This window comes from Macrosteles quadrilineatus, unplaced genomic scaffold, assembly GCF_028750875.1.
Source record: "Macrosteles quadrilineatus isolate MER2022 unplaced genomic scaffold, UCM_ALF_1.0 Scaffold_10__1_contigs__length_6754688, whole genome shotgun sequence".
Classification (NCBI taxonomy): domain Eukaryota; kingdom Metazoa; phylum Arthropoda; class Insecta; order Hemiptera; family Cicadellidae; genus Macrosteles; species Macrosteles quadrilineatus.
In genome coordinates, this window is record NW_026542603.1 from 3591347 (window position 1) to 3618729 (window position 27383).

General features: G+C 34.9%; 1 protein-coding gene across 1 annotated transcript in view; it reads right to left on the minus strand.

Annotated features, from left to right (window-relative positions):
* The window catches only part of LOC129004622 (E3 ubiquitin-protein ligase Su(dx)-like), a 42509-nt gene extending 15340 nt beyond the window's left edge, over positions 1 to 27169 (minus strand). The window contains exons 1-13 of the mRNA XM_054433167.1: positions 27068 to 27169; positions 23705 to 23825; positions 22680 to 22821; positions 21872 to 22010; positions 20739 to 20877; positions 17031 to 17180; positions 15153 to 15300; positions 11778 to 11899; positions 9931 to 10073; positions 9252 to 9418; positions 9186 to 9191; positions 4622 to 4759; positions 1698 to 1940 (exon numbers count right to left, since the gene is read on the minus strand). Of these exons, the coding sequence (XP_054289142.1) occupies positions 1698 to 1940; positions 4622 to 4759; positions 9186 to 9191; positions 9252 to 9418; positions 9931 to 10073; positions 11778 to 11899; positions 15153 to 15300; positions 17031 to 17180; positions 20739 to 20877; positions 21872 to 22010; positions 22680 to 22821; positions 23705 to 23756 (1589 nt within the window). The 5' untranslated portion in view covers positions 23757 to 23825; positions 27068 to 27169. The remainder of the gene's footprint in view (positions 1 to 1697; positions 1941 to 4621; positions 4760 to 9185; positions 9192 to 9251; positions 9419 to 9930; positions 10074 to 11777; positions 11900 to 15152; positions 15301 to 17030; positions 17181 to 20738; positions 20878 to 21871; positions 22011 to 22679; positions 22822 to 23704; positions 23826 to 27067) is intronic.
* Between the last annotated feature and the right edge of the window lie 214 nt (positions 27170 to 27383).

A 27383-nucleotide genomic window follows, 5' to 3' on the forward strand; every position in this document is an offset into this window, starting at 1 on the left:
CTGCAACAAACCGGCACAATATTGTTAATTCACCAGGAAGAAGTTCTGTTTGTGATTGTGCAATTTTCAATCTGGTGGCATCAACATGACAACTTCAATTTGAAGTTGATTGTTTGTAACATAACCTAGAAAGTGGTGAGTTTAGTAAAGACCAATAATAGGCTATACCAGGCTACAGTGAAATGTGTTTTAATTTTAAATTAAGAAAGAGTTTAAATTGGGATTTTACTTCAAGATAATAGGCCTACTACCTGTTTGTTTGACATTTTTAGTCGGTCAGAGACGAGTGACTTATATCATTCTTATAAATGTAATGAGTGAAGAGGATAGCCCAAGTACCCCTAACCTTCAACAATTTAAGGCAGCACTTCATTCCAAGTGATTATTTTAAAATACCTGATTGCATATTGATGTTTTTAACTTAAGATAACTTAAATGTAGTTATTAAGTAATTTGTTTTATAAATTAATTTCTTTATACAAATTCTGTTTCTTTAAATTGAATTGACATTATTTTTAAAAATTATTTAAAGTTATGTTAGTAGACCTAGGTTGATTATAATGTAAGTGAGTAGGAAGAGAAGGTAAATATGAATAAAATAATAATAAGTATAAATAAAACACACAATAACAAGTGATGTGTAAATTGAATGCTGCAGCCAACAAGTAGGCATAGGCTAGACCAAATTTTTCTATTAGGCCTAATAATAGTAATTAGTAACTATATAAATTAGAAAATTTGGTATACACTTAAATGTAAAAAGCTATTAAAAACTACATATTTAGGGCCCAGGCCTACTTTACGCGCAACTACTCGACTTGAATTGAAAAATCACTACTCGCCCACCCCTAATAAAATATAATTAAAAATAAAAGTCTTAAATACTGGAAGTTGACAGTGTGATTTAAGAAGCTATCATTCCAAAAATTGTACACAGCTTTTGTTGGTATTTTTTGGTATTTTACACACATCATTCCAAAAATTGTACACAGCTTTTGTTGGTATTTTTTGGTATTTTACACAATTTAGTTTAACCAAACTTTGTTGGTTAAACTAAATTCCAACGACAAATATTCAATATCATAACAGAGAGCCCCTTACTTGCATCATTGACTATTGGATACTGAAGTAGACATCCCATTCATATGGACCAGCTGTCGCCAATTTTTTTATTAAAATAGAACCTAGTTGTAGATAATGACATAGTTGATGGGTCATAACAGTTTCTATAAGTCGTTCTATCAATTTGACTTGGTAAACAAGTTGGTGTATTCGACAGAAACCAGTAATTTACATCAGCACAATCTGTTGGTGGCTTACATCAACTACAACGGTTTTAGTTTAAAAACAGGTGACTACTTTAACATGGGGATGGAATATATAGTTGTATAAGTAGTCAAATCTTGTGCCCAATTGGTTCGCTCTTAGCATGGTTTCAACGGCAATCTGTACATAGCAACTTAAACAAACACCCATTTATCTATACAAATACCCATTTGTGTAGTTTTGTTTGATACATATGTATATTATTGGAACATTCCACTATTCTTCATACTATTACTGTGGTATGGGTACTAATTTTGAAAAAAAAAATGGTGCCGATTTCCAGTGAATATCTAGTGGGATTTATTGATCATTTATTGAATATCAAGTGCGGGATTTATATACTAGTAGTCAGTAAACAACCAAGGCATTACCTCGAGACCCCTCCATAATCCAGTCCCTCCTCCCCTCTAAAGATGATGTAGAGCCGTCGTCTGAGTTCGTACGCAGGCAATCGCATGATCTGGTGGTATGAGTCGTCAAACAGCGTCTGTCTAGTGACTGTGATCTTGATGTGTGACGGAAGTACGTTACTCTGACACAGGTACCTGAACTGACTGAGCTTCCAGCGGAACGATCGTTCGTAAGCCCTTGGCACTCCGTACACGCCCTTTGGGCTGCGACAACACAACATCAATAGAACCACATATACCTCGTAACTGATCATTTCAAGTTTTCACATTTTTTAAGTTCATAAATGCGAAGGACGATTATTTGTTTAGGTAAAATGAACTTTTTTTAACGCTAAGTGTTTTGACTGTACTATGTTTTGGGAGAGAATAGAATTCCTTCTGTTTTCAAGTGGCCTTAATATCTACATTTACCTAAACACCCTACGTATCTAACCTAACCTCCTTATTCTTCCACATATGGATTAAAAACAATAAGCTATACAAAATCAGTGAAATTAAAACTAAACACTACAACTATACTTACTGGAAAGCCTCCAAGCTAGTCTGACTTTAGTCTTTCGTTCTAGTGACGGTGTCTACAAATAATTGAGATGTGTATTTTCCAGATATACAGGGTGGTCTGGACCTAGCGTTAAACTTTTTTCGGGTGGTAGAGCAACACAAGCGTGACTCAAATCCACAATTTAAAAAAAATATATTCCATACACCTACTTGCAGAAACATTATTTTGTTTTTTTAGAAAAACCTGTATACTTACACAACATTTTAAAATTCCTCTAGTATTTTCACACATTTTTATAACTTTGTCACTACCATCATATTCTCCTTTAAATTCTATGTAAGAATAGACAGCTTTTGGTGAGCCCAAAGCTTCAGAATTGCTATTTAAATTGATTAGAACTAAGAAATTTAGATTTTTCTAAAAAAAGGTTAAAAATAAGCCTACAGACACTTTTTTTAAGAAAAATACTAGATTAGCAAATGGCTACAAAAACTGCTCTAAAATCTTAGGTTTCAAAAGATATGACGAGGTATTTAATTTGCTTCCTTTTAAGTACAGCTATTCCAGTTATAACTGTGGAAAAAATGGTTTAAGGAAAACAGAAACACACTATAACAAACCAAAAAGACACACATGATAGATTTTATTATTATAGAAACAGCATGAGGCTGCAACAAAATTTGTAGGCCCGCAAGATCTCCTGATCTGAACCTCATAGATTTCTTTGCGGAAGAGAGCTAGAGTCTGCATCAGAGAGAATGGAGGACATTTTGAAAATAAATTAAAATGAATTTGCATTTTGGTTTGGTTATCAATCCAATACTTGGAATTTTTTTGAACTTGTCTAGAGACAAATTTTGTTGCAGCCTCATGCTGTTTTTATAATAATAAAATCTATCATGTGTGTCTTTTTGGTTTGTTATGGTGTGTTTTTGTTTTCCTTAAACCATGTTTTCCACAGTTATAACTGGAATAGCTGTACTTAAAAGGAAGCAAATCATATGCCTCATCATATCTTTTAAAACCTAAGAATTAAGAGCAGTTTTTGTAGCCATTTGCTAATCTCTAGTACTTTTCTTAAAAAAGTGTCTGTAGGCTTATTTTTAACCTTTTTTTTGGGAAAATCTAAATTTCTTAGTTCTAATCAATTTAAATAGTAATTCTGAAGCTTTTGGCTCACCAAAAGCTGTTTATTCTTACATAGAATTTAATGGAGAATATGATGGTAGTGTCAAAGTTATAAAAATGTATGAAAATACTAGAGGAATTTTAAAATGTTGTGTAAATGTACTGGTTTTTCTAAAAAAAATCTAAATAATGTTTCTGCAAGTAGGTGTATGGAATATATTTTTTTTAAATTGTGGATTTGAGTCACACTTGTGTTGCTCTACCACCCGAAAAAATTTGTAACGCTAGGTCCAGACCACCCTGTAGTACTAGTGTACCTCTTGCTCAAGTTCGAGCAATTGCAAAGTATTACAGGCGTTATTTTAAAACGAATAACAGCCATAATTTCCAATGAAATTAAAAAAGAGTCAACTCAAAGATTATGGAAATACTCACGATGTAGCCTACATATGAGTTCAATATAATTAGTATATCAAGCTAATCTAGTTTTTTTTTGTGTTTTCTAAAAATGTTTCTCACTCATAGCCGCAATAGGTTGTCCATAATAACGATTATAAATAAAAATAAAAAAAAACTAAAATAATAAATAAATAAATAATTTCTTTATTTATTCTACTTAGTGGTGTCCTATGACTTTCCTATTTTTCCATAAATTACAAATCGGCTCTTTCAATGATTGCTCAAGAAATGCAGAACAGTATTAGGCTAATTCAGTTTTCTTTTTAGTACCTTTATCAAATTTTCCAGGCTTTCTCGCTTTTTCCCACTGTAATATTTACACCAACCCAAATTCAAATAGTAAAAATATTTCATTTCAACCACGTTAGTGTTTGTAGCATACGTTTCCTTAAATTGCAACTAAAATATTAACAGCAATTAAATTATCCAGCTGATCATAATGTAAACAAAATTGTTCTTCATAAGGATAACATGGGAACTTTTAAAGCCACTGGGAAGGGACTTTTTCAAAAATGTAAGGTCAGTTTGCAAATCTACACACCTAGACGAAAATTAAAAAAAATAATATGAGGGGTTAAATCTTAAAACAAAAAAGCCTAATTGTTCACAAAGTTTCATGTAGCGTATTAATAATATAGATAGATAAGATAGTTGTTTTTGAGATTGATTGTTTTTTTGCATATATAATTTTTATATACAGTATATTATATTATTTTTAGGTTATGTTAGGGTTAAACTGCAACCTGCTAGGTTTACACTAACTACAACACTATGCTGTGAGCTGTTTGTAACTTACCCTTTAGGAGCACCAGGTCTGGGGTCCTGGAAGGTGGTTGTTCTCGTATTGTGGTCCACAAAATACCTGATACCGTCCTCAGTGAGTCGTATCTCCCAGCCAGGCGGCAGCGGAGGCTCATCAGGTGCCACCTCCAACCTGCAGACAAACACTGTGTAAATACAAATGTTAAAACAACCTACGAGATAATTAAATTGTGTTGTCTGCATGACAGTAGTCTCCTTAAAAGGTTCTTTTATTGTTTTTTCATGGTGTTACCAAACGGCTTTTTCAAGTAAATAAATTAACTATTAACACATTTTTTATAAAAATATTCTATATTTTGGCTTAAGCATTCTTCAGGAACAGTTCAACAATAACAAAAACAAATAATGTGTTTATCACTCATATCAGAGGGTCTTGGAAAAATCAAAAATATATAATTCATAGGGAAGTAAAAAATTAAATATTGAAAAAAGTGAAAAAAAATTGTTAAGAAAATTTTGTATATACTATTTCAAATTTAGACCAGATGGTGTTTTAGATTAAAGTATTATTAAAATGGTATAATATTACCTGTTTCCGTCTGTGATCCTATATTTGTTGTATAGAGCAACCGGTTAGCAATGCGGTGTGGCATTCTATAACCTCATCTTCAGGCTCTTGTTGTCACTCTTGCGAGATCGTCGAGTTTTATAAACACACAAAAACACTAACATTGAAATAAATAAACACGAGACATTGACAGACGAAGATGATTAACATAAATTCGGGAACTAGTTCCACACACGACGCGGCACGGGCAAACGTTTTGTCATGACTCACTAAACGTTTGCCCGTGCCGCGTTGTGTGTGGAACTAGTTCCCGAATTTATGTTAATCGTCTTCGTCTGTCAATGTCTCGTGTTTATTTATTTCAATGTTAGTGTTTTTGTGTGTTTGTTTATAAAACTCGACTATCTCGCAAGAGTGACAACAAGAGCCTGAAGATGAGGTTATAACCTTGAAACCGGTTGCTCTATACAACAAATATAGGATCACAGACGGAAACAGGTAATATTATACCATTTTAATATTCAAGAAGTGATCCTGGACCAAATAACATCAATTTAAAGTATTAATTGATGAGCTTGCTCAAGATGTCTTCATTTTTTGTCTTAGGCATCTTTGGCTAATTCTTTTAACACTATACATCTAGCTTTTTATAATCAATCCCAAAACTCGTCACATGACTGGTAAGTTTCTGTCACACAAGAAGTGGAATTAATTAATACTAGAGGTGGGCCGATACCGATACTCGATACCAAAATACTCTCGATACCAGCGGTATCGAGGTATAGTCGATACTTACCTGTTTTGGGTTTGATACCGATTCTGACACTGAACCACTGAACGGTACGAATCGGTGCGGATTAAGTCAGTTCAGAGCGGGTAAATTGCCGTTACGAATCCTAGCTGTTAGAGTGCCTACTTATTAGAGACAACCTCATTGGCTAGTTTTCAACTCCAGGGATGATATTTGGTTTGGTTGATCACCACTGCGGCATATTGCTGCGCACTATTGGCCTTGCAATTTGATAGACACAACCTCATTGGCTAGTTTGCCACTTAGAGACGATGTTCGGCCAATCACGTGTCATGTTATAGCGACGTGGATACTAGGTTTGGTTGATCACCACTGCAAGCGCTAGTGTCCTTGGCATTCTATAATAGACACAATCTCATTGGCTCACCTACTGCCCTGCGACGACAATCAACCAATCACAAGCTATGTTTTAGCGACATTGAAACTTGTATTGTTGTTGAACGCCGCACCGAGTGCTAGTGTATTTACTAACTTATTAGAACATTTCTCATTGGCTGGTTTTGGATCGGAGGAAGACGATAAACCAATTACGGTTAGCATTTTAGAGATGCAGTGGTCCTGTTATGCACGATCGAGGTGTTGCAGTTACAGTGTATGTCGTATGATCCATCCGTATGTTGACTGTTGAGGTTATGTTATTGTTATTTCACATTGTTTCAAATTGAATTTCTTTTGATTTTAGTTAATGAATGATATAGTTTTTTATTTAATATGAGTAGGTCTAAGCGTAAATGTTATATGTGGGCCTTAATATTATTAGTGAAAGTAGTGGATGTGGCAAAATGTAATCTGTGCAAAAAGATATTTCTCGTGGGGGTAAGTCTTGTGCGACTTCTAACCTCATTAAACATCTGAAACTTCACCATTATGTGAATTTTTCAGAGGAAATTGAACAAATCTACAGTCGTGGAAGAAAATATAGGCCTAGACCACGATATTCAATTCAATTCAATTCAAAACTACTTTATTCATCTCTTGTACAAAATACATTGAATAGTGTCAACAGTTCAGCTGCAAGTAGGCCTAATATTTATTAAATACATTTGTAACACAAGAAAATAAAACAAAATTTAACTTCACAAACTTACATTTTTTTTAATAAATTGTAAACAAAAAAAAATACATATCCTGAATTAGTTTTTGGCCTTTAAATACTATTCAACTCTTCAAAAGAAAAAATAGCCTTGCTGATGAGAAATCTTTTTAATTTATTTTTAAATATAGTTTTGGAATTCTCTGATTTAATTTCGATTGGGAGATTATTATAAAATTTTGATCCCGCATATATGGGTTTTTTCTCAAAAAGTTTTGGACTATGGTGGCCAATTGCAAGGTTTTCCCGATTTCTGGTGAAATAATTATGACTATCCCCAACTCGTTCCAAATCATGAAGTCTGTCGTTTACTGATAAAATTGTTTCAAAAACGTACATTCTGTAAATTGTCATTATATTTTCTGATTTAAAATGTTCTTTATTAACAGAAAATTCAAACTCTAAATTGCAGATGATTCTAATAGCTTTCATTTGCTTTTTTAGAATAGAATTTAAATTGTAATCACTAGTTGCACCATAAAGTGAAATCCCAAAAGATATACTTGAGTGGATATATGAAAAATATATAACTTTTAGAGTTTGTTTTTCACATAAGGGTTTCAATCTAGATAAAGCATATAATCCTGATGTGATTTTGGCAAGTAACTTTTCAACGTGACTGTTACATTTCAAATTTTTATCAATTTCCAATCCCAAGAATTTAATGTGTTCTCGAGTTTGATGATTGGCTTATTTTGATCCCCTAATTCAGACAAGCCCCCCCTTGCTGCCCCTGCTCCCTTGCTGCAAGACAAGCCATATTGGCTTTTGTGGCTTGGAATTGTATGTGTTTTGTAAATTTGTATTTTTTGGAAATAAATAATAATAATAATAATAATTCTCGAGTTTGAAAACTGATATAGTGACGAGGATCCATAAATGTGTATAGGCCTACATATACAAAAATGTGTATGTATGAACAAAGATATTCTGGTTATTTACTGTTGACAATAAATATGTTCATATTAAAATTATTGTTTTATTTTATTCCAGCTGTTATTTTGATAGGTATCGGAAGTATCGGTATCGATGGTATCGAGAGGACTTTGGTTGTATCGGTATCGACAATTTTTGGTATCGGCCCATCTCTAATTAATACTCAATACCTGCAACTTTACTACTATCTCTATTAAATGTTACCCCAAGACCTAAAGCAACTATGCCTCAGGAATCTTGCCTTATTTCCTATTCCTAACTTGTGATACAAAATTCAAACTTTGGTGAAATTTTATTTGTGTGACACATCAAACAGACTAAAGCTTAGAATAAAATAAAAACTCCAGCAGCTACCTGTTTGCATCCTACAATCTACCAGACAGGTGACTTACCCTTGTGTCCTGGGGTCCTGCCACTGAGTAGTTCTGTTCTTGTGGTTGACAAAGTACACTCTGCCGTCAGGATGTACTCTCTTCTGCCAGTCCTTGGGCAACGGTCCCAGAGCATCCTACAATCTACCAGACAGGTGACTTACCCTTGTGTCCTGGGGTCCTCCCACTGAGTGGTTCTGTTATTGTGGTTGACAAAGTACACTCTGCCGTCAGGTTGTACTCTCTTCTCCCAGTCCTTGGGCAACGGTCCCAGAGCATCCTACAATCTACCAGACAGGTGACTTACCCTTGTGTCCTGGGGTCCTCCCACTGAGTGGTTCTGTTCTTGTGGTTGTCAAAGTACACTCTGACGTCAGGTTGTACTCTCTTCTCCCAGTCCTTGGGCAACGGTCCCAGAGGATCCTACAATCTAAATCTACCAGACAGGTGACTTACCCTTGTGTCCTGGGGTCCTCCCACTGAGTGGTTCTGTTCTTGTGGTTGACAAAGTACACTCTGCCGTCAGGTTGTACTCTCTTCTCCCAGTCCTTGGGCAACGGTCCCAGAGCATCCTACAATCTACCAGACAGGTGACTTACCCTTGTGTCCTGGGGTCCTCCCACTGAGTGGTTCTGTTATTGTGGTTGACAAAGTACACTCTGCCGTCAGGTTGTACTCTCTTCTCCCAGTCCTTGGGCAACGGTCCCAGAGCATCCTACAATCTACCAGACAGGTGACTTACCCTTGTGTCCTGGGGTCCTCCCACTGAGTGGTTCTGTTCTTGTGGTTGACAAAGTACACTCTGCCGTCAGGTTGTACTCTCTTCTCCCAGTCCTTGGGCAACGGTCCCAGAGCATCCTACAATCTACCAGACAGGTGACTTACCCTTGTGTCCTGGGGTCCTCCCACTGAGTGGTTCTGTTCTTGTGGTTGACAAAGTACACTCTGCCGTCAGGTTGTACTCTCTTCTCCCAGTCCTTGGGCAACGGTCCCAGAGCATCCTCCTCCTCCACCTTGGCGGCCGCACCAGAGTTGACAGCTGGGCTCGGCTGCTGCTGACAAAACAAACAAACATGTATAACGCAACTGATTTTGATCGGTAAAAGTTAGTCTTGATTTAAAATTTGAAAAAGTCGGAGTAGCTCGTTTTAAACCCTAGTAAAATTTGTAAACGTTGATAACCTATTGTGAAAATCAGTCTTTACTAAAATTTGACTTTATATTTTACTTAGTATCTTAATATAACGAACCTACACTAATGAAAAATAATCAGTTTTTAAAAATTGAAATAGCGATACTGTATTTTGTTTAAAAAATAAAACAATGAAGTAGTGTAATTTAAAATGAGGTACCTATGGTACCGGAACCGAGAATCGATTTTGGTTAGGAACCGGTACCGACATTGAAAAAGTGGTACCGACCAATCACTAGTTTTTAATTCAGTTGGTTCAAGCTTTGTTACTGTTTAGGAAATGAAAACTAAAAAGGCTGATTCAACATGTACTTAAAAGACAAAGCTAAGCCTTTTATAAGGTTTATGTAGCTTGTGTATTGCCTATTGTACCTGAGGGTAGAGGAACCTCTGATTGCCTTGCTGTACCACATGTGCCCGTTCTCCCTGCCATTGCTGGTAATGCTGTAGCCTCTCAGTGTTGGGCCGCTGCCATGTTGTTGTGCGAGTGTTGTGGTCCACATAGTATATCCTACCTGTAGAAACACAACACTTTAGTTAGAAGAGGTCGTTATTTTTTATCACAATAGGATAAATAATACTATTACTGAGATGTGACCTTTGTAAAAGATTTCTAAGAATACCATATCATTTTGTAACATAGTCTGGGCTGTTTGAACGAGCAAGAGAAATAACACGGATCGCAGCGTGATTCCTATTAACAAAGAGCATAACAAAATAATATAGGCATTGTAGGCCTACTATGGTAATGGATTTATTTTAAGAGGTCGGCGGCCTCTTTAAACTTTGCATTTGCCCGTCCACATAGAATTCCTTGCCCGTGCGAGGATTGTATACAGCAAAGCAAGGAGTGAGCCAGTACAGTACAAAGGTGATCTGTACTGATAAAAATGTTTTCGGAAGTGACCAGGATCCAAACCCACGACATTGCTGCCTTGGGCCTGAAGTCTGCGACGCTACCGACTCACTTTACTAGATTACTAGGAATGCCATACTTTTTTGTGTCTTCAGTGTTAGCAATGGTCTATCAGGTACCGTACGCTAACTAATATTTTCCCTTTGTTATAATAATTGATGTCCTGGCCTAGAGTCTTTCCTTAAAAAATATCTTTTGCAAAAAGTTAGATTCATAAAAATGAAACCAATAAATCTTTTTTAGTTCATCTAGTTCCCAAGAAAAAATGTTCTCTATTAAACTAGTTGTGCACCTTTTCTTTGAGGTTAATTTTTTCCGCATTCTTTCTACTTCCTATCTCTAAGAGCGAGCGGGTTTAGTAGTAGAGCACAGGGCTTCAGTCCCAGAGTCTCCATGTTCAAAAATTTTTACCACCAAGACAGATGTACAAATAATATGATAAAATAAAATACCCCCGCCGCAGCAAACCTGCCGACTAAGCGAATTTCCAGTTGCCTGAATTGATTTTCAATTAAATGTATTTAATTAACATTTAGGTTTTCTGAGTACATAGGCTTGCTGCTACAGGGAGAGTAAAAAGTGTATTTTTTATTAAAAATATTAATAACTTAGTATAAAATAAATAAATTTACCAAGTTTGATCCATATATCCATAAACAAGCAAACTACAACATTTTACAATATTCGCCATAAGAATAACATGGGAATTTTCAAATAAAATTTTTTTTTAATTTTCCCTGTAGCCAATAATTGTACAAAAATACTTTGAATTACTTAATTATTATTATTATTTTTTTTAAGCTCTTTAATAAGGTCTGGAGAGAAATTTAGAGGGTCAAAAATTAGAAAAACCAATTTTTACCCCATAAACCCCCGTAAAACCCCGTTCCCATGGTCTGATCATGCTGGTGAATGCAAACTCATTCAAGTTTATCCCGCCTTACACCTTAAAACCAAATTTCATCAAAATTTGAAAAAAATCTTAAGTTAGGACACATATATATATTAAAAAATCTATATATACAAATTTGAACGAATGTTGTTTTTGGCCTCTGGGACATCACAATGAAAAAGTAAAGCGGTCCCGGGCCTAGGTCTTACCATACCACCTATGGTAATAGCTACTTCCCTATAGGGAAATTCGCTAAAAGGTAATAAAAAAGATGCGTAGCCTATCATATTATTCTCCATGTTCAAAATCAGCCAATTATCAATGAATTTTAGCCATGTGATGATGCCACGACTCTCTAGCGACAAGCTTCTAGTAACATGTAAAACAGTTTCAGGCTAAAAGACTTCCTACCTCTAGAGTCTCTCCGTATCTCCCAGCCGGGGGGCAGCGGCTGGGGTCTCTCCCATGAGGTACTTCTACTGTTGTGGTCAACGTAGTAGCGTCGTCCGTACACATCATATCTCATCTCCCACCTGACAACAGTTACGTAAACTTGCAAACACTCAAACTTCAACAGTTTCCTTGTAAATAAATCACTTAACACTATCTGCTAGTCCTTTCTATGCATTGAAAAAATTGTACTAGGCCTACTAAATAATTTTGTGTTTTAAAATCTAAAAGTAAAGACTACTACTTCTGATAACCAAAAATCACAAAGAAAAAATTTATTCTGGAGCCAACACTTGAATGAAATTTAGTAATTATTTTGACTATAGCATAAAAATAAAAATATTAGTTTAAATGTCAATAAATTGTATTGTTTTGAACTTTTTTGATGAGTGGATTTTGCATATCATAATCGAGACAATAATTATATTATAGTATGTAGATAAAAGTTTTTCAACTGTTGCAACACATGGTTGAACATGAAATAATTGTTTAAAAGCATTTCTATCTATTTTTGAACTTTTGAGAAAATCGTAAGCCGCATACCTATCAACCCCATACTCGAATGAAAGGTCTTGATGTGAAACTACCCCACAAAATATCAGTTTTTCGATAAACCCTCTCCTAAAGGCAAGATCGTCAATAAATGTCATGCATTTTAAATCATATTTTAAATATTAGAGATACATCAGCTGTTATATTTGTTTTTGTTTTAGTTAGTTTGTTTACTTTTTCATGAGCTAACCTTTTAATTTTTACCATACATTTCTATAGGGTGAGGCAATGAGAACGCCACAATTTGTTTTAGCTGTCACATGTTAATTGTTGCAACAACGAATGATCAGCTGTGCTTATAATGTCAATTAAACTATGCCATTTCAGTAAATATTATGCCTGAGGCTATTAACACTGAGATTTTGATGTGGAAACCTATTTTAAAAATAGTGATTTTTGTGCAAAACCCAGAGATTGTTTGGACCACATTCCATCCTTGGTCAACATGGCGCTGTTCCAGATTGGAAAACAATGGTGAAATGGGTAAAATTATTTAGGATAAACGCTTAAAGAGAAGTGACCGTATGTTTTTCTGATACTGTGAGATAAGTGTTCAAACCCTTAACACGTTCGCTACCGCAATAGTACAAAATTTTTCATTCATATAGACCAGCATGTAATCGAGGGTAGCCTAGGCAAGTTAGGTTGATGACCTGTGGTCAGCCTTGCTTGCTATGAAGCGTGCTGGAGGTTTGTTTTGTAAACACCGAGGGCTTTGCACTCAGTAGCTATTGGGTTGAATAAATAGGCCACCTGAGGTAGAGAAAGGGGTCAGTCGCCCAGGGCAGGGTGCCCAGAAGAGTTGGGTGAGTACTGGTTGCTCTATCTTAGGGTTAGGCTCTTTAGTCACGAGTCTTTGTAAGGGGAAACTTTGTTTTACTGGGATTATAAGTTAATTAGGATTTGTGTTTTTTTGATAAGGGAAATTCTTTTGGGTCGGAAATTTTGTTTGATTAAATTACGAGGAAGTAGATTCCTCTTTAGGGATTTTCTAGCTGCCTCCAGGACGTTTCCTAGCAGCCATTCATTACGCTCCCTTCACACTATACGATTTCGCTCGTGCGGTTATTAATCGTATTTGTTGTATCGCATTGGAGCTTATGGCCCCTTTCACATTATACGATTACCAACCGTGTACGAGTTTCACCCGCGTAGAGACCGTAGGTGCACACGGTTGGTATCCGACTCCCGCACGAGTAAAAATCGTGTCTACTGCTAGTGGCCATGTGACCATATGGCCCCTTTCACACTACACGATTGTAGTCGTGCGGGAGTCCTCCCCCAAGTGCAGTTTGTTGCGTATAGTTTTCAGATATTTTGCGTTTACAGTTGTTTAATTGTTTAATTATTGAGTTAAACTACCTTTGCATACTGTATTTTATTACTTAGTTTTTGTTATTAATTACAGTTTTGTCTATATAGTTAAAATTATAAATGTGATTGATCTTGAAGCTTTAAACGATTCTATTAAAATCCGAAAATAGTTGAAAAACTTTTCTTCGTCATTGAAATAATGTTTTAAACATCCCCACTTCCTCACGTCCCAAATTTAAATACGACTATTATTAAATTTATTTTTCTCCGATAAATTATCAAAGTAGCAATAATTTCCTGGCGATCCATACGACTTAAAACTTTCCACTAAAATGTCAATGAACTCTGTTCTAGTGGAGTGGGGGTTAAGATTTTTTTAAATCGTATGGTGTGAAAGCAACAGACCCACGATCATCTGCCCGTACGATTAACACTCGTACGAGCAAAATCGTATAGTGTGAAAGGAGCGTTAGTGGGGTTGTTGTCAATAATGGTTTTATTGTTGTATAGGATAGTTGATTGATTTAAGATAATAAAAGGTTCAATACTTTGAATTAAATATGGTCCTCTCATTTAACAGCCACCCAGCTCATAACTAGAGTTATATAAAGTTAAAGATCCGGTTTTCACTAAAGCTACGCTCCCATGTGTATATGCAGGATAACCTGTGAAGAGTGAGGGGGTTTTCTGCATATCACAAGCGACGCACATATGCGACAGCCCGTTTCTACCCATAGACTGTCGTCGCATATATGCAATATTACAAAAGGTTATTAAAAATATAAAAAATAAACAAGAATATATTATTTACAAACACAATTGCAGCGTATTACAAAGTAAATTATCACTGTTAAACAGGTTTTCGCCCGTGGTCTGTGTGTACTGTTAACCAAGTGACAGCCGATCTATGTGAGATTATATTGAATACCACGGTCCGTGGCAATGATCGCGACGTCGCATATATGCGACGCTCGGTAGCGAACGTGTTAAATTCTGTTTCAATTGTTTCAATTGTTGTTCAATTGTTTACTTATTAGTTAGTATTATAAATTTTAAAACACAGCAATTAGAATTTATTGATTTTGCAAGCAAATGTTGTGTATATAATAATTAAGTGACACAAGAACTATAGAAATTGGAAGGAGCTTTATGTGCCCGACTGGGAAAAAACACATTTACCTTGTAACATGGACATTGATAAAATTAATTTACATCAAGAACAAGCGCTTAATAATCCAGCAGTTTGCATTGGATGAGGCGGTAAAGAATCGCCATATATCTTTTCTGCGTTCTCTCCCCGTGGTGAGGCACGGGCAGAACAACCAGTTTGATTAAAGATTCTTAAACTGAACACAAACATGCACATGCACAACCAAAAACAAAAATGTTAAAACGTTGAAAAAAACACTTACACCATAATAGGAGAAAGTAAGAAAGTGTGGCCCGCAGACCACTGATGTAGGTACTCACCCAGCAGGTAGTGGCTCCTCCTGAGCATTAGTCTCCCCGTTGGCGGGGGCAGCCTCAGTGGTGGAGCTAGGCGGGGGCGGGGGACCAGCACCATTCTGTATTGAAGGCACAACAGACTGGGGAGCTGCATTAGACATCACACTCCTCACTGTAACAGTTGGCCCATTACACATTTGTCCCAATTTTTTTATATTTTTTTTTTTATAAAAAATAAGTAAGGTAAAGGTTTCAATAAATAATCTATATATATAATACGCTAAGTCGATTTTTGTAAACAGAACTCCTTCCACATTTTTGAACCGATTTTAATTCTTAAGGCGTCAAAAAATGGCCCTGATCTGTAGTTTTGCAAAGTGTTTTTCATTTTTTGAAATCTTTATTAGTTTGGGCAGGATCTTCCATCAAAGTTGATTTTTCTCCCATAAGATTAACAATCGTCAGCGATCGTGGCAAAATCATGAATATTTTCTGCGGCCGTGTGGACGTCATCGTCGTCTCCCATGGTCACGGAAGCGTCATCATAGTCTTCCGCGATCGGGGCAAATACGGGTTTTACAATTGCAATCTTCTACCGGGGCTAAAATAAAAAACCCGGCTTTTTCCCGGTTTTGAAATGAAATATACTAAATGAAATATTACTTTATTACATGTCACAAAGAATTTCACAAATCCAGCGTTAGCTGGTGAAACAGGTGATATTGTCAGAGATCTTAAACACTACAAAATAAAACTAAAATCTACATAGCTTAAGCTAAAATACATTTACTTATCATTCCAATAATCAGAAAACAAATAATAATTTTTCTGTAAAAGGTATTGTTTGAAATCATTTTTAAATTTTGAAATACTGTTAATTTCTTTGAAATTAGTGGGTAGACTGTTGTAAAGCCTTAATCCGATATAATAAGGAGATTTTAGCGAATTTCCCTATAGGGAAGTAGCTATTACCGTAGGTCTCATGGTAAGACCTGGGCGCGGGACCGATTTACTTTTTCATTTTGATGTACCCAGAGGCCAAAAACACTAATCGTTCAAATTTATATATATATATATATATATATTTATATATATATTTATATATGTGTCCGTTAGCGCGATAACTCGAGCAAAAATGATCCGATTTCGATGAAATTTGGTATAAACCTACGTTTATTCGAACGAGTTCGCGAACCAGCATGATCGGACTATGGGAACGGGGGTTTACGGGGGGTATTGTGGGGTAAAAATGGGGTTTTCCCATTTTTGACCCTAAAAATAAAAAATTTTGCAATTTCTTTTTAAACCGTTTTGTAGAGCTTAAAAAAATAAATAATTTAGTATATTGAAGCGCTGTTGTATGCCTAACGGTCACGGAGAAAATTAAAAAATAGTGTAATTTAAAATTCCCATATTATTCTTATGGAGAAAATGAAAATTGTTGTAGTTTACTTGTTTATGGATATATATTGATAAAATTTGGCAAATTTATTTATTTCATCCTATACTATTGACATATAGTCAAAAAACACTTTTTACCTTTCCCGTAGCAGCAAACCTAAGCACTCGTTAAATCTAATGTTATTTAAATAGGGGATAAAAATATGTCTTATATATGGAAATATTTGAGCAAAAATGTAATAAGACGAGTTGAAATTCGCTTAGTCTGCAGGTTTGCTGCGGCGGGGGTATTTCATATCATAGGCAATGTCTTGGATATTGAAAAGATTTTGAGCGTGTAGGATACGGATGACTGATTTGTTTATCAGGTACAGTAGAACCTCGCTAATCTGACCTCTGATGGTCATTCTACCACAAATTAAAATGGGGATGCCATAAGGGAGTATATCGGGTCCAGACTTGTTTATTGCAATACTATAACAACGCAGTTGGTCAACTCACCAGAGGGCACAGGCCGTGTAGGAAGCTCTGGCAGTACCACCGAGCCCTGGGTAGCTGAGGGCTGGGTGTTCTCCGTTCCAGGGGGGCGACTGCGAGCTCTCACACCTCCGTTTAGCACACTGCGGTTGGTCGTGTCAGTGTTGGTGGGGGCTGCAATACAGTAGACATACAACATATAAGTTACAATTGGAATGAAAAATAGACAGGACAGGGATCAAATCTCAGAATGTTTAGGGATTTTAGTTTGTATATGGAAAAAGTCAAAACCCTTGGCTTTACCAATGCTGGAATTTAACTAGATAGGCCTAACATTACAATAATGCTTTGATTATCCTATCTGTGTTATACTAACCTCTGAAATTGTGAGGTATTAGTTTTAGTGTTCTGCATTGAACACAGTTCATAAACTCCTCAATCCTGCATACGTCTCTGTTAAGTCTAAGTTATTATTAGTTGTCGCTTTTTTCTACAGAGTGTCCACCAGGCCAACCAGAAAAAATTCATGAGTAATTACAGGTAGTTCTGGTCGTACTTTTCATACTTAACATTCCAACGCACTTTTGCGCCAACTCCCACAATGTTGTTTTAGCGCTAACACAGTTCGCTATTTTAGTTATCGGAAATAAAGAGAGAAACAACATTCTTAGAGTTAAAGAAACAAAATTTACAATTACTTTATTTCCTGACACAAGTATGCAATTTTTATACAGGGTGAGTTTGAAATGAGATCCCCCCCTAATTTCGTCTACATTTCTTAAGATATCAACTCCGGACTACGTCAGATAATTGTAGAGTAGTAAGTAGTTCATTTTGACTGGGTTTAAATTTTTAACGGCCTACTTGGATCCGCCATATTGGATACAAAGTTATTTTTTCAAATGTAAAGATAGGGTTGTGACCCACCGTTTCAAACTAAATTTTTACGCTGAATACGATGCTGCAATCCGTTTTTTAAAAATATTGATCCATTCTAAAATTATGAGAACTTTTTATAACTTTATTTTTAGCAATGGGCTAAAAATAAAGTTAACATTAACATTACATTGTGCATTTACAAACTAAGGCCATAATCTCAAAATAGTGCTACATAAAGATAAGTGGACACCACCATTCACTGTGGACCTATTTTTACTTGGTTATGACGGATGTATTTTTGTCAGCCGCCATATTGGATCTGCCATTTTGTAATGTGATAAATTATTTTAAATATGAAGGTGGTTTTGTGACCCATCATTTGGTACTACTTTTTTATGCTGAACTCAATGCCGCAATTCGTTTTTCATTGTCATATTTGGTTTTTAAAATATTGACATTTTAAATAAAATGATTGTAATATTTTATCAAGAAAGCTTGATAACAAAAAACGGATTGCGGCATTAAGTTCAGCATAAAAAAGTAGTTCTATATGATGGGTCACAACACCACCTTCATTTTTAGCGAATTTCCCATAATATATGGGGAATAAGCTATTACCGTAGTACTCATGGTAAGACCTGGACCCGGGACCGATTTATTTCTTCATTTTGAGGTGCCTAGAGGCCAAAAACACCATCCGTTCAAATTCGTATATATGTGTGTCAGTTAGTACGATAACTCGATCAAAAATGATCCAATTTTGATGAAATTTGGTACAAACGTGTAAACCTACATTTATTCGAACAACTTCGCGAACCAGCATGATTGGACTATGGGATCGGGGGTTTATGGGGGGTTTTATGGGGTAAAAATAGGTTTTTTTCCGTTTTTGGCCCTAAAAACACAAAATTTTACAATTTCTTTTCACACCATTTTGTAGAGCATAAAAAACAAATAATTTAGTATATTGAAGCGTTATTGTGCGCCTAATGGTTTTGGAGAAAATTCAAAAAAACTGTAAATTTAAAATCCCCATGTTATTCTTATGGAGAATAAGTCAACTGTTGTAGTTTGCTTGTTTATGAACATATTTTGATTGAATTTGGAAAATACATTAATTTCTTACTAAACTATTAACATTAAAAAACCACCTTTTTACCCTCCCTGTGGCAGCAAACCTAAGTACTCGTTAAACTAATTCTATTTAAATAGGGAATAAATATGATATTTTTAAGGAGGCGTTTTAGTGTGAATCCTATCAGGCTAATGGAAATTCGCTTAGTCTGCAGGTTTGCTGAAGCGGGGGTATTAAAATAATTTATCACATTTCAAAATGGTGGATCCAAGATGGCGGCTGAAAATAAATACATCCGTTCACCACGTGAAAATAGGTCAACAATGAATGGTGGTGTCCACTTATCTTTATCTAGTACTATTTTGAAATTATGGCCTTAGTTTGTAAATGAACAATGTTATAATGGGCTAAAAATAAAGTTATAAAAAGTTCTCATAACTTTAGAATAGATCAATATTTTTAAAAAACGGATTGCAGCATCGTATTCAGCATAAATATTTAGTTTGAAACGGTGGGTCACAACCCTACCTTTACATTTGAAAAAATAACTTTGTATCCAATATGGCGGATCCAAGATGGAAGCCAAAAATTTAAACCCAGTCAAAATGAAGTACTTACTACTCTACAATGATCTGACTTGGTTCGGAGTTGATATCTTAAGAAATGTAGAAAAAAGTAGGGGGGATCTCATTTCAAACTCACCCTGTATATTACTGATTTTACCAAATTTTCTGTAAGGATTACTACACAAACCTCTGTCTTTATGTACTTTCATATAGTATGCAATTTTGGAGTTATGGGTTGTTTTTCAAGTGGCCTACATAAATCATTAATGCAGATAGGCCTATTACAAAAATTTCACATAGCCGATTTCACATAGTAAGCGATAACTGCAAAATCCTGAATATCTCCCTCAGTAACGGAAACATCACCACTGTCTTCCGTGATTGTGACAAAATCCTGGTATCTTTCCGGGGGAACAGAAACATTATAATCGTCTCCCGCAATCACAGAAAAGTTATCATCATCTTCCGCGAGTCGTAGCTTAGTTCTAATAATTTCCCGCAGTCATCATTGTCAAGCAATAGTTTTTGGACATCATCATCGTTTCCCGCGGTCACGAAAACGTCATGAAAACGTTGTTGGCGTGCGATCGCAGCAAACTCGCAGCAAAATTCCACCCCTGTTTGGAGTTTTCACATCATCATCGTCTCCCGCGGTCACAGAAACGTCGTCGTCGTCATGCGCAATTGCTGCAAAATCACTAACAAATCCCACGGCTGTTTGGACATTATCACTGTCTCCTGCGGTCACGGAAATGTCACCTTCATATGGGATCATGGCAAATTGAAATTTCCGGTAAAATACAAAATTCAAGCATAATTCCCGGTTTTCCAGGTCGGTGGACACCCTGTTCTAAATCATTACTCAACAACAGAGCCAAAATAAATTATACATCTCCAACAATTGTGAAAAAATTTTTAACAATTAGCCAATGAAGTCACGGTAAATTCATAAATGTCTCCTGCAATCACAGTGAAATCGTAAACATGTTCTAACGGTTGGGTCCCACAGTCGTGAATACCCCATTGACTGCCGCGATCTTGGTAAAATCAATTCCTCGCCATTGCCGTCGAATCTCGAATTTCTTACATGATAGTGAGCGTTCGCGCACTACAAAATTGACGACTTCATCAGTGCTTTTTAGATTAGAACTTTCTAACTTATAATTTTACAATTTATATTGTAAGGCAAATAAAGTTTGGTACCGTACATACCTAACGGTGTGATGTGGCGGGGGGGAGGGGGTGGACATGATGTCATGTCTATTTTTAGACCGTCCAGCAGAACTATCAGGTCACCCACCTTAACCGGGGTCTGATCATTCTTGGCCTCGGACATCAAATCCAGAGTCACCTAAGCAAAATAAACACAGGAGGTTTAATGAAAGTCATAACATTTGCTTGTCAGGTGACTGCATTGACTAGGAAAAAAGTAGTAACCTATGTAACCTATGTAACTATGTAACCTGTAATAAAGCAAGCTAATGTTATTATAGTGTTATACAGGGTCCAGTAGGTATAAATAGCGGCCATTTTGTTCTTCATGTTTATAATGTTTAAAATCCTAAAGATACTATAAGTGATCAAATAAGTAGCAAAACGTTGTCGCTTGCAAGACAAAGGGACATATACCTACGTAAATACATATAGGCTACATAATTTCATAGTACATGTAGGCCTAGTTCACCTCTTCATCTAGCAAGTGTCGATTATATAAATTTAGGTGTCTTGAGGATCTGGAATGTCGTACATAAAACAAAATGGTTGCCATTTTGAATTTTACATTGAAATTTCATGACTAGTTTATTTATTTATTACAGTTACTGATTTTTACAATTAATGTACCCTTTGCATGGGATTTGGATTTTAAAGAGCTTCAAATATAATACTGTGTAAAATTTTGATTGAGTTGCTTGTTTTATGTAACTGAAAAATGAAAACTTTAAAGGCCGTTATTGTAAAATTTTTAATTGAGCCAAGTTGGATTTGTTTTCCACAATAGGTATTTTTTACCTTAATACACGTGCCAATTTTCATAAAGATTAAAGAAGAACTTTTTTAGTAAAAAATTCAAAACTGTGAGTATCTGGTAAACAAAGCATTTTTTGAAAAGTTTAAATATTGATTTTTCCTTTATTTCCACCCATAAACCTAGTGTCTGGAGTTAGGATTTTTACTTACCTGAAAACCTACGTTCAAACTTTCATTGTGCATTTATTAGCCCTGGGCATTCATTTCCCTAGCTGTAACAAAGCTGAACACTATCCCTTTTCAAATATACTTGTTCAAGTCAGTCACTTGGCTTGCCCTTAAAATGTACCTAACAATACCTTAGTGACAAAACTAACCTCAAGATGTTCGCAGCGGCCGTTGTAGTGTGCCAGCACATCGTACAAGCTGAGTCGCTTCTCCCCTACTATCGCATCCCTGCGGAACGTGCTGTGATCCAACAGTCGGAAGTGGAGAAAGGAGTAAGGTGTGACCAGCCTGTTAACAATCACATACACTTTAACATCACTGTTAGACATTACACATTACTGTATGGCAACATGTTTCATCCCCTTGATTGTGTGGTCAACTTTGATTGTGTAGCTTTGGACAACTTGCTCAGCTTACACAATTCCTCTTTTACCAATAAAAAGAATAATTTTCCACACAATCACTAAATTTTTTTACCAACCAGTGAAAACACAAAATTAGGCATTCACATAAAAAATTAAAAAAAAACAGTTAGTGTTTGTAACGTGTTTACCATTTTAAAATCTAGAATGTTGAAAACAGGTTTGTACAGTTTAGGAAAAACAATGAATTTGACCCAATTAAAATATTAATAGGAAAATTTATAACATTCAGTAGAGTAGGCCTTATCACCCAGTCTTTTATATAGGCTAAATGTTTGTTGCACTGAATATGAAAGTAGGGCGAGTATGGAAAGTAAAGCATTCTGTTTCTGGTAATAAGTACTTGAGGTACTATAGCATCTACTCTGTTGACTAAAAATCTAAACTCTCTGTTGAAAGAAAAAGTGCTAGCTCTGCTGTTTTTTTGTCTGACATGTGAGTTCTCCAGGATTAAAACCTCACTTTAGGCTAGCAACAAGATTTTGTATAAGTTTATAAGATAGATCTATTCATTAAGCAAAATAATATAACTTACACAGTGAACTCTTCATTCCACTTGGGCTGGTAAGTGCACTTGACGACTTCAGTCTTGCGTGGTGGTTTCTCGTCCACTGACAGCTCCACATATGGATTGGGCTTTAGGAAACTTCCACCATTGCGAAGATGAGCACACTCAACTGAAATACACAAAATCTTAAATAACATATTAAAATTATAGTAGAGTTTATTGAATTTAAATAATCTAAATTGCTTAGAGCAAGAATTTTAAAACTTAAATCTACTGTAGTAAGAATTGTTATTAAAGAAGGCACAATCTGTGATCACGGCAATATCCTTAAAGAGTCAGTATTTATCAGTGGGTAGGTACCCATTTATGTTTTAGTAACATAATTCCAATAAATTTATCACCGTAGTGTAGACATTGTCTCCTGCGGTCAAGAAAACATCATAATCATCTCAAAATCTTATAGACGAAGACATCATCATCGTGTCCTCCGGTCACAGAAATATCATCATCTTCCCTAATCTTGGCAAAACCTCAAAGCATTCTACAGTCTTGTAGACATCATCATTCCCAGCGGTTTAATCATTATTGTCCTCCGCAATCGTGAAATTTTCTAACTCTAAATCTTCACAGATAAGTTCTGTGATGACAATATTAAAAGCTCGACTCAAACCAGTTTCCATAAAATGCCCTGAATTTAGGTTTAAATTCAGTAAAGTAAATCTAAACTTGAATTAAGTTATTGTTTTTAACATACCGGTACAATAGCCTAATTGTTAGGCCTATTTAATAATTAGACCTACATTACGAATAAAAATAGCTTATTTTAGAAGCGATATATATAAAACAAAATTAAAATTGATATACTGTAGGCTATATCGATATTTGATCTGATAACCTTATGTATCGCAGGTTTTCTGCGGAACTGTATCCTCAGCTTCAATCCATCCAAAAGTCAATGGTAATGACTAAAGTTAGTTCCAAGGTAATATTTTTTTCACTGCCTTGTTTTCAAAGTCAACTACCTACAATTTTCTTACGTATCAAAAACTTACTTGTGACACTAAGCTGATAGAAGCCAGAGTTATTTGTAGCTGCTTCAGCCATGTTGCTTAAAGTTCTGCGAGTAAAACTTACATCAAGCTAGAAGTATTTTACCTCTGCATTACACGTGCCCTAAAATCAATGCCAAAAAAATCAATAATTATTTTAAATAGCCTATCAGTCCTTTTAAGGACAAAATGTAAATAGGGTAGGCTATGTGATTATAAAAATATAATATGCCAGACATGACCATGGTGGTAAGTATAATAAGTTACATCTTAGTGTAAAAGCCTAAAAGTCTATTAGGAATATACAAACTTATATCTCAAGTAAGCCTAATAAACAAATAGGAAACTTATATTGAACAAGTCATGCTGAAACATCATGTTTTATGGTTAATTTAACTTAACTTATGAGGTATGGTTGGTAGGCCTAACTTATTTTTAAAGGTTACCTAAGTTAAAATTATAGTGACAGCACTCCATTCATTGAACTTTGTGCATTGTAAGATGTTACAGTACTTAACTTAAGTGTGTTAAGGCCTACAGAATTTGATCATCAGTCTGTTCTCTGTGGCTCTCATTAAAAATAATGAAATTGAAACCAACTAATTAGGTACGGTACACCAATAAACTGGTTTGGGGGGGGGGATAGAAATTTGGGGGTCAAGATGTAAGCAATTTGGGTGCAAGTATTTTAGATATTGTAAAACTTATTTTATTGTGTTTCACCCACTATTTTAATTATGCAAAAACAGTCTGGAGGTAGCATAAATTAATGAGTTGGTTCTTTAAACTAAAGTTTACCCTCCTAATCTAACCTAACTTCAAAACACTTAATACAGTCATGAATCGCATAAAACCCAACCTACCTTCCCAACGTCTAAATAAGAGCTGATTATTTCGTTTCAGAACAAATTGATTCGTTTTACAGCCACTTAGGAATCTCTCCAACAAAAACGGATTGCATTTTTTTATTAATTATTATTATTTTATTTATTATTAGGCCTATTTTATTATTATTATATATTATTATAAATTATTATTTTATTATTAGACTTATTGTGTTAATACGTTGCTGCTGTTGCTGTTGATTATTTGTAGTATTTATCACATCTTGCCTTGATTTTTATTGTTATTTCTTTGTAATGTATAAATGTAATGGGTTTCCCGTTGGAATAAATAAATAAATTTTTGGATTCAGCATGAAAAAAACTGTATAAGTAGGCATATCAAAATTAAATCTTTTCCCAAAGTAGACATAGTACGGAATGATTGCCAAGATGGCTTGGCATGTTAAGACAGAAAACATTAGGCCTAACTTAACACCAATTCAACTCAAACAATGATTCAGCTTAATGCATTTGTTATTGACTAAACAGTAGGGTAAATGCACCAGTAGCTGACAGTGCTCCAGAAGCTGACAGTTTGAGTTTCTTTACATTATAATGTGGTCTCTTAAAAATATGTACACATGATTGCATTGTTAGAAGAACATATGTTTATTCTTGATTTGTTTACAAGCAAATCAGTGAAATTGAGCCCATACTCGCTGAATGGTGGTGGTTTGAAAGCGACCCTGTCTGTACACATCACATTTAGTCGATTCCCTTAATGAAATTGTTAAGAAGGTAAGTTTGGTTTTTTGTCATTTCGCTAAATTTCTTAAAAAGTATTCATGATTAGGCTCATTATTTTTATTAATTATACCTTTGTTGACAATTTCATGATAAAATTGGGGTGTTAGGGGTTTTGGATTTAAAATTATATCAATGTCAGGCTTTGGTACGCAAAAGCCATACAAGTTCCACTAGCTGACAGGGGATATTTTGTGAAGATGAGAGTACATAAAAGAACATGTTTTTAGCAGTCTAAACCCATCCTGCATTAACCTAATGAATAGTTAATGTTTAATATTTTGTGTTTGATTTCACACATTTTAATTTTTTTTTATTAATAAGTTAATCCAAATTATCTTTAAAAAATGTATATTTTTTATTATAAAATAGGTTTGTAAAATAAATTTTCTTAATAACGTTTTACATGATTTTATAATTTAATTATTAAGTTAGATTTTATTCGTCTTATAAATTATAAAACCCTTAGGTTTAGCAGCTAGTACATTTATAGTTCCAGTGTCAGCTACTGGGACAACTGACAGTCAGCTACTGGTACAAGCACTTTTTTCACTGTCAGCCACTGGAACACGTATACAAAGGTTGAATTAAGTTTAAAAATGTTATAAAATATATTTAAAAACCCTTTTTGTATGACAAATTTGAAAACTACACTAAATTTAGAATCACATAAAATCCATAATATCACTTTAGTTCCTATTTAACTTATTCAAAACCTACGGATTATTAAGTGCGTATAGTTTCTTATACTGTCAGCTACTGGTGCGTTTACCTTATTTATGTACGTAAATAAGTTTAGGCCTACAAACAAACAATGAAATTACGCTTAGGTAACTTTAAAAACCTTACACAGAAACAGAACAAAAACATCAATCATGAGGTGCAGTAAGCTAATTAAGCCCAGCCTAAACTTAATCTACTGCTTAAAATTCATAGTGATATTCTTTCCTTAGGCCTATATTACAGTAGTTCGAATTATTAAGGCTACAAGAGTCCATCAATTTGGTTTATTGGCTTGTTTCTAACCTGTCTAGAAGTACGATAAACTTATACATTAGATTAGCCTGGTAAGAGTTTTACCAAGGCCACTGCCTTAACACTTAAGCACTAGGCCTACACTTAAGTTAGGCCTAATTTAAGTTAAGTAAATGATTTACGAGTTTTAAACATAGGCCTATTGTGAAAATTTTGTTAGCATACAACTTACATGCATCAGTTAGCTTTATTTTTAGGATTTACATCTGGTATTGTACAAACTAATATAGGGCCTACAGTTGCAACATAGGTCATGTCATAACAAGACTAGCCTAACTTAAATCCAAAGTACAAAAATAGGCTTAACTTAATTTCTTCATTTAATCATAGGTCAGTTTATTTTTTAACTTCCAATTTACATCAAAGATATTTCGTTTTTCACTCAAATTTAATTCCATTGAGGCTAGAGAGTTTATCACATGATTAAATTGTCATTGCCCCCTCATAACTAGCCTTAACACTAAAAGGCTAATTGAACATTTATTGTATCATGAAGTAGGCCTAGATTATTGATTTTGACGGACTACACACTTAATTACATAAGGACTAAAGGGACAGGTTAAACATTTCCATAGAAAAGTAAATTTAGTAAAGTTAATAAATATTTACGTAATTTGGATTGAAAGAAGCTCGGAGAGCTAGAACGCCCATTATATCCCAAATTAATTTCATTAGCGGTGCTTAAAAAGTAAGGATCACCTACCTCGTAAGAGGACTCTTGGTTAAATAGTGTTCTGAATAGCACCAACACCAAAATTTACAGTGACATTTCCAAAAAATTACAAATAACACTCCCAATATTCAACAAAATATTCGCCATATTGTCAAAAGAAGTATGTCTGTTCGTGCTGCTGCAGTGTTGCCACCACGTTGTTGTGATTTTACCCTAAAGGTGGGCTAAAATTACCCTAAATTACCCTAAATCTACTTTGAGTTACCCTAAAAATTACCCTAAATGTTAATATTTGCGTTTTATGCTATAAAACATTGTTAAAATCATATAAATCTTACATAAGGTG